At 47.2% G+C, this 16,739-nt stretch overlaps 1 protein-coding gene across 2 annotated transcripts in view; it reads right to left on the reverse strand.

The window, feature by feature from the left end:
• Positions 1 to 16,739, reverse strand: part of PKDCC (protein kinase domain containing, cytoplasmic) — an 84,251-nt gene that overhangs the window by 27,942 nt on the left and 39,570 nt on the right. The window contains exons 6-7 of one of the 2 annotated variants that reach the window (XM_068165147.1): positions 14,107 to 14,280; positions 9,370 to 10,639 (exon numbers count right to left, since the gene is read on the reverse strand). The exons of the other annotated variant lie outside the window; for it this stretch is intronic. Of the exons in view, the coding sequence (XP_068021248.1) occupies positions 10,554 to 10,639; positions 14,107 to 14,280 (260 nt within the window). The 3' untranslated portion in view covers positions 9,370 to 10,553. Of the gene's footprint in view, positions 1 to 9,369; positions 10,640 to 14,106; positions 14,281 to 16,739 lie in introns of those variants that run through there. 2 annotated transcript variants of the gene reach the window in all.

Consider the following 16,739-nt stretch of genomic DNA (forward strand, 5'->3'; position numbering starts at 1 on the left):
CAGAAGTACAGACAGAAACAAATTGCAACAGGTACCAAAGAAACTGGAAACTGTTATTACATAGACTAGCGCCTTCGGAGAGGTAAGAGCTAATCTGCTCCTGAGATTCAGGTGGAATTTTTCATACTGTGGATTTGTTTTTCCCCCACATCAAATTATACAAATGTTATTTTATCCATGGTATCTCTGCTTTCCTTACACCTTTCTTACTGTCCAGTCCTCATGTCCATGTCCTGTTACTTTTAGAATGAGATATTTTTGCCATTCTGTGATACTGTTTAGCATCAACATCCACGTCAGAATTGCTGCTAATTTTAGTCACCTGCTGTTGTTCATTGCTTGCTATTGCAAAGCTGCCACGCAGAATCAGTTGCATCACAGCTGCAGTGGTTTCTAAACTGCAAGGTTATTATTACAGAGTTCTCTTTTATTTATTCCTACTTTATAGCAGTTGGTAAAAAGAAGTGGCTTGTTCCCATACAAACATGTGATACAAGGAGCTTGGCCTTTAAGAAATGGGCTGCATATCAGAGCAATTATAGGTCATGGAACATATAGAATAGATTAACCAGGTTGGAAAAGACCTTCAAGATCATCAAGTCCAACCTGTCACCCAACACCATCTAATCAACTAACCCACGGCACCAAGTGCCTCATCCAATCTCTTCTCAGACACCTCCAGTGATGGTGACTCCACCACCTCCCTGGGCAGCACATTCCAATGGCCAATCTCTCTTTCTGGGACGAACAACTTCCTAACATCCAGCCTGAACCTCCCCTGGTGCAGCTTGAGACTGTGTCCCCTTGTTGTGGTACTGTGTGCCTGGGAGAAGAGACCAACCCCCACCTGGCTACAACCTACCTTCACGGAGTTGTAGACAGCAAGAAGGTCTCCCCTGAGCCTCCTCTTCTCCAGGCTAAGCAACCCCAGCTCCCTCAGCCTCTCCTCACAGGGCTGTGTTCCAGACCCCTCCTCAGCTTTGTTGCCCTTCTCTGGACACCTTCCAGCAACTCAACATCTTTCCTAAATTGAGGAGCCCAGAACTGGAGACAGGACTCAAGGTGTGGCCTAACCAGTGCTGAGTACAGGGCACAATGACCTCCCTGCTCCTGCTGACCACACTGTTCCTGATGCAGGCCAGGATGCCATTGGCCTTCTTGTCCACCTGGGCACACAGCTGGCTCATGTTCAGCCTACCATAAATCAGTACCCCCAGGTCCCTTTCTGCCTGGCTGCTCTCCAGCCACTCTGACCCCAGCCTGTAGCACTGCATGGGGTTGTTGTGGCCAAAGTGCGGCCCCTTGCACTTGGACTTGTTGAATGCCATCCTGTTGGACTCTGCCTATCTGTCCAGTCAGTCGAGGTCCCTCTGCAGAGCCCTTCTGCCCTCTAACTGACCAACATCTGCTCCTAGCTTGGTGTCATCTGCAAACTTGCTGATGACTGACTCAATCCCCTCATCCAGATCATCAATGAAGATATTAAAGAGGATGGGGCCCAGCACTGATCCCTGGGGGACGCCACTAGTGATTGGCTTCCAGAAGTGCCTCTGTGTCCCATGTCATCCATTTGTCCGGCTGGCTGCATCACACTCCTTCCAGGGTATTTATAGAAAGCTGCAGTTTGTAAATACAGCTTTCTGCATTTCTGTATTTTTCTGCCCATCATTTCTGCAAATTCTGGTTTGTAACAGTGTCTTCAGAAGTGTCAGGTACTTGTAATGTTTAAATCTGGAAATTGCTCTTAGGGCATTCTTGGAGTTGGCAGAAGGATGCAAGTAAGAACGGCCCTAGACCTATTAAACAGTGAGTGTAAATGTGTGCAACCCTCACTCCTTTCCTGAAATTAATTAAACAGCATGTCTTTGATTTACTGTCTCCTGCTAAAGCTTCCATCTTCAAGTAAGGTAACTCTTCATGTTGCCATTGTTTAACACTCATAGGAAGCTACACAGATTCTCACACACAAACATGTGTGTATGCATGGGAAAATCACTCTAGTCTTCCTTACATGGCCCAAACAGAGAGATTTAAGGGGCAGGTTTTATTGCAAATACTTTAAAATCTAGCAGTTTGATTAAGTTTTATGTGAACAGAAATCAAGGATTAACTGAATTACACTGGCTAAATGAAGCTAAGGAAGATCAGCTTCTGGCTTTGTCATTTCCAGAGAAGGGCAACGAGGCTGGGGAGAGGCCTTGAGCACAAGCTCTATGAAGTGAGGCTAAGGGAGCTGGGATTGTTTAGCCTGGAGAAGAGGAGGCTCAGGGGAGACCTCATTGCTGTCTACAACTACCCAAAGGGTAGTTGTGGCCAGGAGGGGATTGGTCTTGTCTCCCAGGCAACCAGCACCAGAACAAGAGGACACAGCCTCAAGCTGTGCCAGGGGAAGTTTAGGCTCAAGCTGAGGAGAATGTTCTTCACTGAGAGAGTTGTTGGCCATTGGAATGTGCTGCCCAGGGAGGTGGTGGAGTCACCATCCCTGGAGGTATTCAAGAGGGGATTGGATGTGGCACTTGATGCCATGGTTTAGTTAGCCATAAGGTGTTGGGTGACAGGTTGGACTTGATGATCATTGAGGTCTTTTCTAACCTTATTGGTTCTATGATAACTAGCCAAATTTATTGCTCCTTTTCAGCCTCACAGTCATCTGCTGGAGAACTGTGGTTAGCAAGGATCTTTTGTTTAAAAGTCCCAATTTCCAATAAATGTGTTGCTTGCCCTCTGGCTTGATATTAAAGACAGTTTCACAATGAGGGTGCCTCCTACTGAATTATGCCCCCCCTGTTTGCATGGGTAAGTGGGGCACCTGTTACACAAAGGCAATTGTTGACTGCATGCCACTACCAAAGGAAGAGATACAACATTTAGGTTCCATTGTGTTTTTAATCTGCAGCTCTAAAAGCATCCGTGTCACATGGAAAAACACACTGGTGCCTACTTGTGAGCAACTTACTCATAAGGGTTAAAATGCCAAGCTCCATCTCTGTTCTGAAGGAACAATGTGGATTCTACGAGCCCTGGGAGCTCTGAGGCAGTTGGCTGGAGTCAGCTTGGCAAGCCTCACTCCTGCTAAAACTCAGAGGAGAAAAAAAACCAACATATTTTACACAACTTCAAGCAGAATGTGATTTCAAAGTCTTTCTGTACTGCCTGCTTTTCACACATCTTCCTTCTCTTTTTTGAGCCCCGTTTTCTTCCCTCTGCAGAGAACTGGTCAAAACTTCAGTTGAGCCTCTTCAACCCAAATTTGTTTCTCATTGTGACCAAAAGCTTAGGGCTGTGTTTTCTGGAAACACTTGAAACAGCCTTGTCTCTTTTCTTCTCTTTTTTCCCCCTCAGTAGCAGGGCTTAGGTAGGCTTCACAGAATTTAGTGCTAAGGAATACTACATAGGGTGCTCTCTACTAGAATTTTAACATTCTGGGCTGCATCAAAATAAGCTTGGCCAGCAGGTTGAGGAAGTTGATTCTCCCCCTTTACTCTGCTCTTGTGAGACCCCACTTGGAGTACAGTGTCCAGCTTTGGAGTTCCCAACACAAGAGGGACATGGAGCTGCTAAAACACATCCAGAGAAGTGCCACAAAGATGGATGTTAGGCTGGATGTTAGGAAGAAGTTCTATACAGAGAGAGTGATTGCCCATTGGAATGGGCTGCCCGGGGAGGTGGTGGAGTCACCATCCCTGGAGGTGTTCAGGAGGAGACTTGATGGGGTGCTTGGTGCCATGGTTTAGTTGTTTAGTTGGTATTGGATTGGTTGATGGGTTGGACACGATGATCTTGAAGGTCTCTTCCAACCTGGTTTATTCTATTCTATTCTATTCTATTCTATTCTATTCTATTCTATTCTATTCTATTCTATTCTATTCTATTCTATTCTATTCTATTCTATTCTATTCTGTTCTATTCTATTCTATTCCATTCCATTCTACCCTCAGAGGGCTGGAGCACCTCTCCTACGAGGACAGGCTGAGAGAGTTGGGATTGTCCAGCCTGGAGAAAAGAAGGCTCCACAGAGACCTTATAGCAGCATTTCAGTGTTTGAAGAGGGCCTGCAGGATAGCAGCTTTTGACAAGGGCCTGTGGTGACAGGACCAGTGGTAATCAGAAGAATCTAGATTTAGATTAGACATCAGGACAAAATTCATCATGATGAAGGCAGTGAGGCATTAGATCAGGTTGCCCAGAGAAAATGTGGAGGCTCCAAACCTGAGAGTGTTCAAAGCCAGGCTGGAAGAGGCCTTGAGCAATGTGCTGTAGTAGAAGGTGTCCCTGCCCATGGCAGGGTGGGGGAACTAGATGATCTTTAGTTCCTTCTAACCCAAACTGTTCTGCAATTCTATGACTCCTTTACTCATACACTTCTTACTGACAGGCAACACAACAATCTCTGGATGTTGACTATCACCTTTCATATGCTTTGAATTTCAAGTTCTATAAATAATTTGCTCAGCCTACATTGTTATCAACAAGAGTGTCTCTTTTTTAGCTCTAAATAGCAACTTTGCATAAAGGCAGAGGGCCTTATCAACATCATTAGGCTCAGCACCAGCAGAAGTGGAATAATGATACATGTTTTGCCTGTCTCCAATTCTCCTTTTACTACATGCTTCCTGCATGCCCCCAGCTGTCTGCTCAGCAGGCTGTGGGAGAGAAGCCATGCACAGCAGTCCCATGGGCAACCCCTGGATCTCTGTTCTCTGTAACCACAGCAGAGCAAGTTCATGTTTTTAAGGATGCTTGGCTGTAAGTGGCTGATCAGTCATTAGGTCTGCTCCTTTGCTCACCTGATATGAACACAAGGCTGCACTGACTGTGAATGAGCTGTGGTTAGGTGAATTTCAGATTTGTAGTTTGAGTAAGATGCATTTCAGAGGAAGGGACATGGTTTTCATGATATAGATGTTATAGTCAGGTCCTGCTGTGAGACAGCTGTGCCCAGTGGTCACCACACCACTTACAGTACTTTGCAGTAGGATGACCACCTGCCTTCACTCTGAGCTCCTGTCATCCCTGTACCCCACTGCCATCCTTCTCACAAATCGTACAGAAAACTTGGTGGTCATGGCTGGCAGAAGTACTAAGTGAAATGCCTCAGTGAAGAGGCTTTCATAGTTTCATAGTTTCATAGTTTCATTCAGGGTTGGAAGGGACCACAAGGATCAGCTAGTTCCAACCCCCCTGCCATGGGCAGGGACACCTCACACTAGATCAGCCTGGAGAGAGCCTCATCCAGCGTGCTCTTAAACACCCCCAGGGACGGGGCCTCGACCACCTCCCTGGACAACCCATTCCAGGGCTTCACCACTCTCCTGGGGAAGAACTTCCTCCTCACATCCAGCCTGAATCTCCCCACCTCCAGCTTCATTCCATTCCCCCTAGTCCTATCACTCCCTGAGATCCTGAGCAGTCCCTCCCCAGCCTTCCTGTAGCCCCCTTCAGATACTGGAAGGCCACAATGAGGTCACCTCAGAGCCTTCTGTTCTCCAGACTGAACAGCCCCAACTCCCTCAGTCTGTCCTCATAGGAGAGGTGCTCCAGCCCTCTGATCATCCTCATGGCCCTTCTCTGGACACGCTCCAGTACCTCCACATCCCTCTTGTAATAGGGGCTCCAGAACTGGACACAGTACTCCAGGTGGGGTCTCACCAGGGCTGAGTAGAGGGGGAGAATCACCTCCCTCGACCTGCTAGCCACACTTCTCCTGATGCAGCCCAGGATCTGATTGGCCTTGCGGGCTGCAAGTGCACACTGAGAGCTCATGTTGAGCTTTTTGTCCCCCAGCACCCCCAAGTCTCTCTCCTCAGGGCTGCTTTCCAGCCAGTCCCTGCCCAGCCTGGATTTGTGCCTGGGATTGCCTCCACCCAGATGCAGGACCCTGCCCTTGGTCTTGTTGAACCTCATGAGGTTGGCTTGTGCCCACCTCTCCAGCCTGTCAAGGTCCCTCTGGATGGCCTCCCTTCCCTCCAGCCTGTCTGCTGCACCTCACAGCTTGGTGTCATCAGCAAACTTGCTGAGGGTGCACTCAATGCCACTGTCCATGGCACCCACAAAGATGTTGAACAAGCCTGGTCCCAGGACTGATCCCTGAGGGACTCTGCTTGTCACTGGCCTCCACTGGGACATGGAGCCATTGACAGCCACCCTTTGGGCTTTGTCTCATGTTGGAAGAACATCCCTCTGTGATTCTTCATCAGTGTATCATTGCTCATCCAACCCCCTTCACTCTCTGTACAGACTTACCTGAGCTCCTCAGCTAGCAATGTGGCTCACTTGTTTTCAGACTTTCTCTGAAGAGTGAGGAATGCTCATGGTGATAACACTGATTTTACCACATATTTCTCTTAGCTACGATGCAAGCTGTAAGAAGGTTTCTGGAGCTGCATACATGAGACCTCAGCTCTCCACTTAAAAAGAGCTGGGGAGAAACCTTTGAAAAATGACCAGAGAAAACAGCAAGCTCAGACAATATACAGAAAAATAGGACACCTTTTTTACCTTGGTGTAAGCAAAGACCACATCTATTGTTGTGTCCCCAGCACAACACTCAGAATGTCAGGCCGGGAGTGATGCCAAAGCAGGAGTTGCCTGGAGCGTGTTCCCAGTGGTGGGGCTAATGCCCACCCCTTCACCAGACTGCCATGGAGATGGTGGGCAGCTCTTGGAGGTGCTCTGAGCTGCAACTCAGCCAGGGTAATGCAGGGCTGGAATGGACCAAACACTCAGCACAGGCCTTCGTGGAGGTGCAGCACCCACAGCTACACACAGCTCTCACTTCTCCAGATGAACTCAACATCCTGCTTAGCACTTCATTTTGTGCACAGCCAATTGTTTTTTCACTGAGGAAATAAGCTCTCCCTGTTCGGTGTGACACGTACATAAATACACAGACACACGTGCACGTGCACACAGGCATCACTCACTTAAAGCCCTGTGGGTGTCTTCCTTCATATTTCCACCTTGTGGCTTGAGGAAGCCAGGAAATGTAAAAAGCAGTCAAAATGCTAGGGGGGAAAGCTGGGAAAAAATGCCTTTTCCACAGTTCCCAGGCTGACAGACACAGACCTGCAAGCTCACTTTGTGCACTGCTTCCTCCTCCTCTTCCTCTTCCACTATGGCTTCTTGGGAGTTTCCATGCCACGAGCACCGAGCAGGCACTTTGCTGAATCAGACCCACTGCTGCCAAAAACATCTTCTCCCTATAAATTCAGACTTTAGCCAGGGCTTATTTCAGCTATTAAATTCAGTCAGTAGAGTGTCACACCTCTCTTAAGATTTTAATCAGCATTTGCTCTGCAAAGCCTCACTCTAAGAATTACAACACTGCCTGTATAACCTTGATTACCACTGAAATTCAGAGCCCAGCTCCTGGGCTCCTGGCTGTTTCTGTCCTGCTTCCTCAATCCCTGTTTGCAAAAGCTGATCTAAATCAGTCTGGTAAATGTGTTCAATTCCAGGGATACACAATTCCTGGCTTTAAAAGCCATTTCTTTCTGGTGTCCACCAAATGATGGAAATCTCCAACGTCACCTCAAGTACTGGGCTCAATTTTGTTCCTTGAGGTGCTGGAGCAGGTCCAGAGAAGGATAACAACGCTGGTCTGGAGAACAGGTCTGGTGAGGAACAGCTGAGAGAACTGGGGTTGTTTAGTCTGGAGAAGAAGAGGCTGAGGGGAGACCTCGTTGCCCTGAAAGGAAGTTGTAGGGAGGTGAGGGTTGGACTCTTCTCCCTACAATCAGGAAATGACCTGAAACTGTGCCAGGGGAGGTTTAATTTGGATACTAGGAAACATTTATTTGCTTCAAGAGTAGTCAGGCATTGGAACAGGCTGTCCAGGGATGTGGTGGTGTCCCCATCACTGGAGGTGTTCACAGAACACGTGGAGATGGCACCGTGGCTGTGGTTTAATGACCATGCTGTTACGTTGCGGGCTGGACTTGACGATCTTTGAGGCCATTTCCAACCAAAACAGTTCTCTGGTTCTGTGATATTATAATGTACCTCTTACAGATATATCTACATCTTCAGAGAGATTTGTTTTCCTTTCAAATACGGATTGATTTCGTTATTTTTCTTGCTTAGGCATGCAACAAGAATTTAACCATTCACACTATTTTTAAACACTGAGTATTTTTGGAGTAGTGCAGGGCTCTTAATGGGAAGGCAATCACAGGAGGTTAAAGGCTCTCTAAATACATACCAGCACCTCAGTGCCAACAGCCCATAGCACGTCAGTGAACTGTGCAGTGTGTGTTGGCATGATTTATGCAGCAATTTGAAAGGAATCTGCAGTGTTTGTTTACTACCAGAGAATGATTGATGGGTTCCTAACTGCACGCTGACACAATCAGTCAAGCTATTATGGCTGGGAGTTTGATAATTCCTGAGCTACAGCCATTACAGCATGTCCTCACAGCCGACTGCCAGAAGTCGTTAGGCTATCAGCGACCTGAGAGAAACCGCAGTGAGAGGAGAGCTGCTGCAGGAGATGCCACTGGCAGAGCACCTCTGCTGCATGGTCACCTTGCTCTTTGGCTTCCCTGGCCCTCCTACTCTCCTTTCCTGATCCTCCTTGGTAAAGTAAATACACCATTTAGCCCAAGGAGCAATTCCTTCACCTTCTGCTCTCACCCTTGCCCCTTCCAAATATTAAGGGACTGGTACCAGCAGAGGAGGAAAAGCTGCTTGAGAGTCCCAACAGTCACTCGCTTTGTGACAGGCAACCATGGAGACAAAGCCACCACATACCCTGGAAACATCCTTCATGGGAGCCACTGGAACAAACTCAGTTCTTTTCTGGAGAAAATATCATAGCATCATAGCATTATAGAATCAGTCAGGGTTGGAAGGGACCACAAGGATCATCTAGTTCCAACCCCCCTGCCATGGGCAGGGACACCCCACACTACATCAGCCTGGCCACAGCCTCAGCCAGCCTGGGCTTAAACACCTCCAGGGCTGGGGCCTCAACCACCTCCCTGGACAACCCATTCCAGGGCTTCACCATTCTCATGGGGAAGAACTTCCTCCTCACCTCCAGCCTGAATCTCCCCACCTCCAGCTTCATTCCATTCCCCCTAGTCCTATCACTACCTGAGATCCTGAGAAGTCCCTCCTCAGCCTTCTTGTAGGCCCCCTTCAGACACTGGAAGGCCACAATGAGGTCACCTTGGCTTAAGTTTACATAAGACATAGGCATATGAGGTATTATGTAGACATCTGATGTATTATATAGACATATGATGTATTATATAGACATGTGATGTATTATGTAGACATATGATGTATTATATAGACATATGAGGTGTTATGTAGACATATGATGTCTGTGTCTTCAGGCATTTATTTACAACACGAACCAAAGCGCAGTATGAAAGCACTTGTATTTATCTTTTATTCATATTTTTTTTTTTACAAAAATAAACCATTTGAAAAACAAAAGCACATTTCTTTTTCCTGACTGTACAAACTACAAATCAGTATGACATTGGTCACTTTAGCATTTACTTTATTACTTTCACTGAAAGCAAATTCTCTAGACACACCATGCCTGTAAAATGCATTGTATAGAGTTAAGGCTACCATTCGTTTGACATTTATTAAGGTCATTTACTTCATTCACTCTAAGAATTAGCAAGCAGTGCCTTAGAAAACCAAGGATTTGGGGAGAAAAAAAAAGTATGACTAACTGCAAGATAGTCATTAAACCAGTGCTGTTCCACCAGCTGAATTGCTTTGCCAGTATGTCAGAGATGTGGCTTCCTGAACAATTCAGACTTGATTCAACAAAGCCTTAAGCACAGGCTTAATTGTAAGCATATGCTTAGGCCTATCCCTTATTCAGTAAAGCACTCGGCACTTGGCTAAGCACCCTTTCAGTGGGACTATTCATATGCTTATGTGATTTGCCAGACCTACAAAACGGCTCTTTTAAGTCAGAGATGGAACTTTATGATAATATGGGAAGCAAAATGAAAATGAGCTATCTTGCAACTCTAAACACAACCGACTCCTTCCTTTAGACAAGGGAGACACCGGCATGGCAGATTTGATAGCTTGAACACAACTGCTGATTGTCTTCAGTACTGTGTGCTGCTCTGCTTACAAAATGATATGCTCCAGTTGCTCTGTGGTGATTGTACGTGCTCAAATAAACATCAGCGCAGAGGATCCAGGCTTCCCATAGACATTAGCAGCTTCCACCCCTGTACCCACACGTACGGGTCAGAAACACGATGCTAGCCTTGGCTGGGAAAGCCAGAGCTGCCAGCTGATTTAGAACCAAAAGGATACCCTAACAGTGCATCATGGCTTGTGTTTTGCCTTTGTTTGGTTAGGTGGGGTATTTTTCAATCACATTGTCAAAACGTTGTTTTATTGCACATTCATCCTGGTCATGCAGGTTATTTAAGTTTTGTTTGGCACTCTATAGATTAGAATGAGTAATAGTGCAATTATCTTCCAGCCAGGGCTGCCTTCTACCTAACAGCTGCCTCTATTTATACACAAACAGCTCTTGTCTCTTCACGAGTCAGGCTGAGCCACTTTATGTGTCAGTCTGTCACCTTCACATATGTTATCTTGTCAGGATCAGGCACGATATGATTTGAGGCCATCTTGAAGAAGACAAGCTGCCGACCTGCACCAAACAGGAAAAGTGGAGAGGGTGGATTAGAAGTGATGAGCAAAAGGTTGCCTACCTTAAAATATTGACATCTCATATTCTTCTTCCTCTCCTGCATCCTTCAGGGACTGAACTCTCTCTTTTAACTTCAGCTGGTATAAACCTGAAATGCTTTCATCTCAAATGACTATACATTTTCCCTGGTTTCATTATGTCTACTCCTGTCTAAGGATGGTCAAGGAACAGCTGTGCACAGGTAAGATGGTACATGAAGGAAAGGTCTGAGAAGTTTAATACAAATTTCACATGATATCTAAAAAAGCATTTAAAGGTTCTTTCAGTGAAAAAAAATTAGGCTTGAGCTCAGGATTTAAATGAAGAACAGTCATTCAATTGTGCAGAATGCATGGCTCAGCCTGTGCAAAGCTGATCAGTGAGATAGATGCAAACCCAATACTTTCTCTGACATACCTCTTGCTGATCACTCTGTAGCTCTGGGTTTTAAACAACCTAGAACAAGGTTTCTGCTCCTTACAACAAAAAGCACCTGGGTTGCAGAAGACACCTGACACATATATACATCCCATCCCAGTGGGGGTTGAATTTGGCGAGGTTTCACTTGCTGTTTTTTGTGGGAGCCACAGCAAAGTATCTCCCCATGCTTACTGACATGGCCTCTTACTCACATCCCTGCCTCTTGATGAGTGTATACCATGGACTCACATCATCATTGCCTTTCCTTGCAGTAGAGGCCACAGAGATTCTTGCCACCTCTGCCTCCCCTCAAACTCTGCTTCCCCTCCCTCCAAACTTCAGAAAGCCAAATGCTATTTCCTGCCAGCTGCCACTCCAGGGGCCTGCCATAACAGTATTTTCTTTAAAAGTATCAGGTGGCAAGCAGGATGCCTCAGCCACTGAGCAACCTTCCACGGTGTGGATTTCAGGGACTCAAGCGCTCGCCTATCAGGAGCAACATGGTAAAGGGAATACAAACTAAGATGAATACTACTATGTCTCATTTGCTTTTAATATTGTAACCTGAGACAGGAGCTGCTCTGAACTCTCTGCAAAGTTCCCTGTGCCCTATTAATTACTTTTTTCAGATATTAATTAACTTCAGTAGTCTGGCTATAGGCAGACAGACATGGTGACCTAGTAGTCACCAGTTTGTGACAGGCAAGGTTAATACACATTTGTTTTTCCTAGGTTCCATGGCAGTCTCTGTTCACATCTCCCAAAAGCACAAGAAATGCAGAAAGACATAGCACCTGGGTAGTGCACTGCTTAAAACACCCTGAAACACAAGCCAACCTCATGAAGTTCAATAAGAGCAAGTGCAGGGTCCTGCAGCTGGGTCGAGGCAATCCCAGGCACAAATCCAGGCTAGGCAGGGACTGGCTGGAAAGCAGCCCTGAGGAGAGAGACTTGGGGGTGCTGGTGGACAAAAAGCTCAACATGAGCTCTCAGTGTGCACTTGCAGCCCGCAAAGCCAATCAGATCCTGGGCTGCATCAGGAGAAGTGTGGCTAGCAAGGCAAGGGAGGTGATCCTCCCCCTCTACTCAGCCCTGGTGAGACCCCACCTGGAGTACTGCCTCCAGGTCTGGAGCCCCTATTACAAGAGGGATGTGGAGGCACTGGAACATGTCCAGAGCAGGGCCAGGAGGATGATCAGAGGGCTGGAGCATCTCTCCTGTGAGGACAGACTGAAGGAGCTGGGGCTGTTCAGTCTGCAGAAGAGAAGGCTCCCAGGTGACCTCATTGTGGCCTTCCGATATCTGAAGGGGGCTACAGGAAGGCTGGGGAAGGACTTCTCAGGATCTCAGGTAGTGATAGGACTAGGGGGAATGGAATGAAGCTGGAGGTGGGGAGATTCAGGCTGGATGTGAGGAGGAAGTTCTTCCCCATGAGAGTGGTGAAACCCTGGAATGTGTTGTCCAGGGAGGTGGTCGAGGCCCCGTCCCTGGGGGTGTTTAAGAGCAGGCTGGATGAGGCTCTGGCCAGGCTGATGTAGTGTGGGGTGTCCCTGCCCATGGCAGGGGGGTTGGAACTAGATGATCCTTGTGGTCCCTTCCAACCCTGAATGAAACTATGAAACTATGATACTATGATAAGTTCCTACTCATTTGTGATTCTTTCAGAGCCAAGGGCCTGCTAGGCATGTGTGTACACACCACAACCTGCCTGCCTAGCTGTGGGGGTACATTTATATTGTACAGCTAAAGCATCCAGCTGCACACAGGGTCAGTTTTGACTTCAAGGTTAAGACATGTTGTGATTGCAGAAGTACAGACAGAAAGCTAAGGTTCCTAGCCTAAATAATTTACTCCACCAAAGTCTGGGCCAGAGTAAGGACTTCAATCAGTTTTCCTAAGGTATGATTAGCATCTGCCACCCTTCTCAAAGATAGGAGCAGGAGAGCTGACCTGACCCTAGAAGAAATTGTCAAACCAGGAAGGAAAGCAGAGTGGAGACGACACGCAGCAGACACAGGATGGGAAAGGCCACAAGGCACATGTCCACGAGCAGCTGGCATAGAAAGGAAATTCACCCTGACTTCAGCAGGGGTTTTATCTCAGGAGATTACAAAAGAAGATGTATTTGGGTCACTGCAGCTCACAGGGGCAAACAGCCTTTTTCTTCCTTCACCTTTCAAAGGGTGCAGGCTTGTGAGCGGCTGTAGCATTCAGCTCCTTCAACCCCTCAGCCATCTGGAGCTGCAGCTATCAGAGGGTTTTAGCAGAGACTTTTAACATTTCTGTTTCTCAGATTGCTCTGGAGTTGCTTTAAATAGGCACAAATCTGATGCAGAAGCAGTGACCCAGGCACAACTCTCCACTTGACGGCAACCAGCACCAACTGCCTGCCTTCAGGGGAGCCACACTGGGACCACCAGGCCCACAGACCTTCTGGAAAATGTATTTTCCTTTTCAGCAAGTGTCTTCTATTAGACAAGAAAATGAGTTGTGGTAGCAAATGGGATTTCCCCCAGGAAGTTCTGTTTCTACCTGTGTATAAACCCTTCCTTCTCATTGTCCTTCAGTTAAAGCCCTACTGCTAGAGCACAGTGGCAGGGCATCCAGTGCTGACACGAGCCAGGAAGTCCCAGATAGACACAAGGGAAACTCTGTTTGGTTTTGTCTCAGACTCCACCAACCATATGGATTGGAAAGATTTCCTGTGCTTTAAAACAAAATTTCAGACCCTGCATTTTGGAGGCCTATGGTCCATGTGCTGTAGACCTCTGGTGCCAGATCCCCTGAGTCTGTCTGCAGGTTGCTGCTCCCTTGGCAGCTGGCAAAAAGAAGCCCCACAAAAAATGAAACTGCCTCAGCCTGGGCCTCAGCAACCATCTCACTTCTACCTGCTCCTGGTGGCTCCCACAACCCAGCCCAGCATGCTGCCCAAACTGTAGGAAAACAATTAGGGCAGCCAGAATTCATGGCTCAGCTGCTGCTTCTGCTCTGCTGCAGCCACTACTTACCTGTCCAAGTTGTTTGGTTAGTTAGGACGAAAGCTTTGCACTGGGAGTAGCTGTCACAGATCTCAATGGCTTCATTGACGTCGAACACAGAGAGGAGGCAGCCCTTATGATGGTAAGATGGCCAGCACCTATAGTTCTCATCAGGAATAAAAGCTTCAGGCACTCTTCTGTACTCTGCAATTAACCAGTGTAAAGCAATGGTTGTGAAGGCTCCAGCAAACTGCTTGTTTTTAACAGGCAAGGTTTATAAAACAGCTTAGGATACATGATGGAAAAGCTGATGGGTGAGACTGTGCCAGTCCTGGTTTACTCCCAAACATGTTTACAGCTCTGCACCTTATTTTCCTTTCCCTTTCCTCCTTTCTTGTTACCTTTTTCTCCAGAGAGTGCCTGTAAATAAATGGTCTGCACAAAACCACTTTCCCCTTCCCCACTGCGCAGTCAAGGCTGTGGTTTCATTAGGAGCTTTGCAGGAAGAATGTCCCTTTGAATAAACAGCATCCACTTGAATGAACTGACTCACTGTCCTGCTTCACAGTGAGCGGGATTATCAGCATGAGACCTGGCCAGGCCTTCCCAGACCTCCCTCTCCCTCAGAAGAGCATGCCATTTTCCTCCTGCTCCTTTAGAGAAGGGAAAAAAGGCAGGCTTTTAATTAAGCAAACTTTTTTTGCTTGCTCAGATTAGCACAAAAGGGGAGTCACTTGATGGGCCTCCAAGAGAAGGAGAAGAGAAAGCAAAAAGAAGCAGGAGCATGTCAGCATGGTCCTCACCCAGTGCCCTCACACTGCCCTGCCAATTACTCCCCTCCCTTGGCTGCCCTTCAGTCTCATTTGCCTTTAGGAGCTTGCCTCTTGTTCTCTGCTCACAGCTCCTATATCACTTTCTCAGCTGCTGACAGGGGTTTCTCTACTGAGCGCATCAGCAAATTCAACTAATCATTTACAAACATTTCTGTTCAGCACCCAGATACACAAATGGGTGATCCCAGGCCCATCTCTTCCCTCTGCATCCTACTCAAAAAAAACCCCAGAAACATTTTATACTTCTCCTTGCATCTGTTATGGAAACCAGAGCTGCTGGCTCTGACTAGCAGCCTGTTCTTAAGTCACTTCGGTTCAGGCATTTTCTGCCTGACATCGCAGAGTCAGCCTACTAATATTTCAGGCAGCACATTGCAGGAGCACCTGCAAAGGTAAGTGTGTCTGCTACTCTAAACTGCTGGCATTTCAGCTGGGAAAAGAACTGCATATCCACAAGTGCTCATTCACAGTGAAAGAGTGGGAAGCAATGCAGTAAATGCCTTTTTCTTAAAGCCTGGCTCCTTCAAAGCATTGTAAGAAACATTCACAAACAAGAAGCAAAATCAGAGGTGATCATGCCCTGCTTAAATGACAGGAGAAAAGCTTCCATTCATTCAGAAACTCAGACTCACCCAAAGACACAACCCCAGAATATAACAATGCAGTTTTATACTACAAGTGGTCATGTCTCCATTAAAAATACATCTATGTTTCCTCTGAAGAAAAGTGACAGCACAAATCATAGAATCAATAAGGTTGGAAAAGACCTCAAAGATCATCAAGTCCAACCTGTCACCCAACACCTCATGGCTACTAAACCATGGCACCAAGTGCCACATCCAATCCCCTCTTGAACACCTCCAGGGATGGTGACTCCACCACCTCCCTGGGCAGCACATTCCAATGGCCAACAACTCTCTGTGAAGAACTTTCTCCTAACATCCAGCCTAAACCTCCCTTGGAGCAGCTTGAGACTGTGTCCTCTTGTTCTGGTGCTAGGTGCCTGGGAGAAGAGACCAACTCCCTCCTGGCTACAACCTCCCTTCAGGTAGTTGTAGAGAGCAATGAGGTCACCCCTGAGACTCCTCTTCTCCAGGCTAAGCAACCCCAGCTCCCTCAGCCTCTCCTCACAGGGCTGTGCTCAAGGCCTCTCCCCAGCCTTGTTGCCCTTCTCTGGACATGTTCAAGAGTCTCAATCTCCTTTTTCAATTAAGGGGCCCAGAACTGGACACAGGACTCAAGGTGTGGCCTAACCAGTGCTGAGTCCATGTGAGAGTGATTTCCCTGCTCCTGCTGGCCACACTATTCTTGATGTAGGCCAGGATGCCATTGGCCTGCCTGGCCACCTGGGCTGGATAGGTCAAGTGCCTTTGTTCTTAATTTCTGGCTCAACTGTAAAGTGTAACAACAACTGAACATAACTGAATGACATTCTCCCATCTCTGTATGGTAACTGCTCAGTATTGATTTGTACCTCACAGCCAAGGTCAGTAAAATGATGTGTGCAAATGAAATGCAAAACAATCCATTCACCACTGTCAGCAGCTTATACCAGCATCACCACTACCACTATGGGGTGTGTGCCACACTGTCCAGGACAGAAAACGTCATGACTACTCACAACTTTTCTTCACAGGGCTAGAAGAAGCACCACCTAATGCCACACTGTGCCAAACCCCACCACACATTTGCTGCAGCAGAAGAATGAAGCCTCTGCCTGATTCTCCAGGTCAGCAGGGAGCCAGCCCCTTCGGAGGGTGTGGTTGGAGCCTGTCGGGCGCCGTGCCGGGGCTGGGAGGGAGCTGCAGCATCTCTTGGCATGCCACCAGG

Source organism: Melanerpes formicivorus, unplaced genomic scaffold (genome assembly GCF_026170545.1).
Source record: "Melanerpes formicivorus ecotype bairdi unplaced genomic scaffold, bMelFor1.0.p_v2 SCAF_84, whole genome shotgun sequence".
In the NCBI taxonomy this organism is placed as follows: domain Eukaryota; kingdom Metazoa; phylum Chordata; class Aves; order Piciformes; family Picidae; genus Melanerpes; species Melanerpes formicivorus.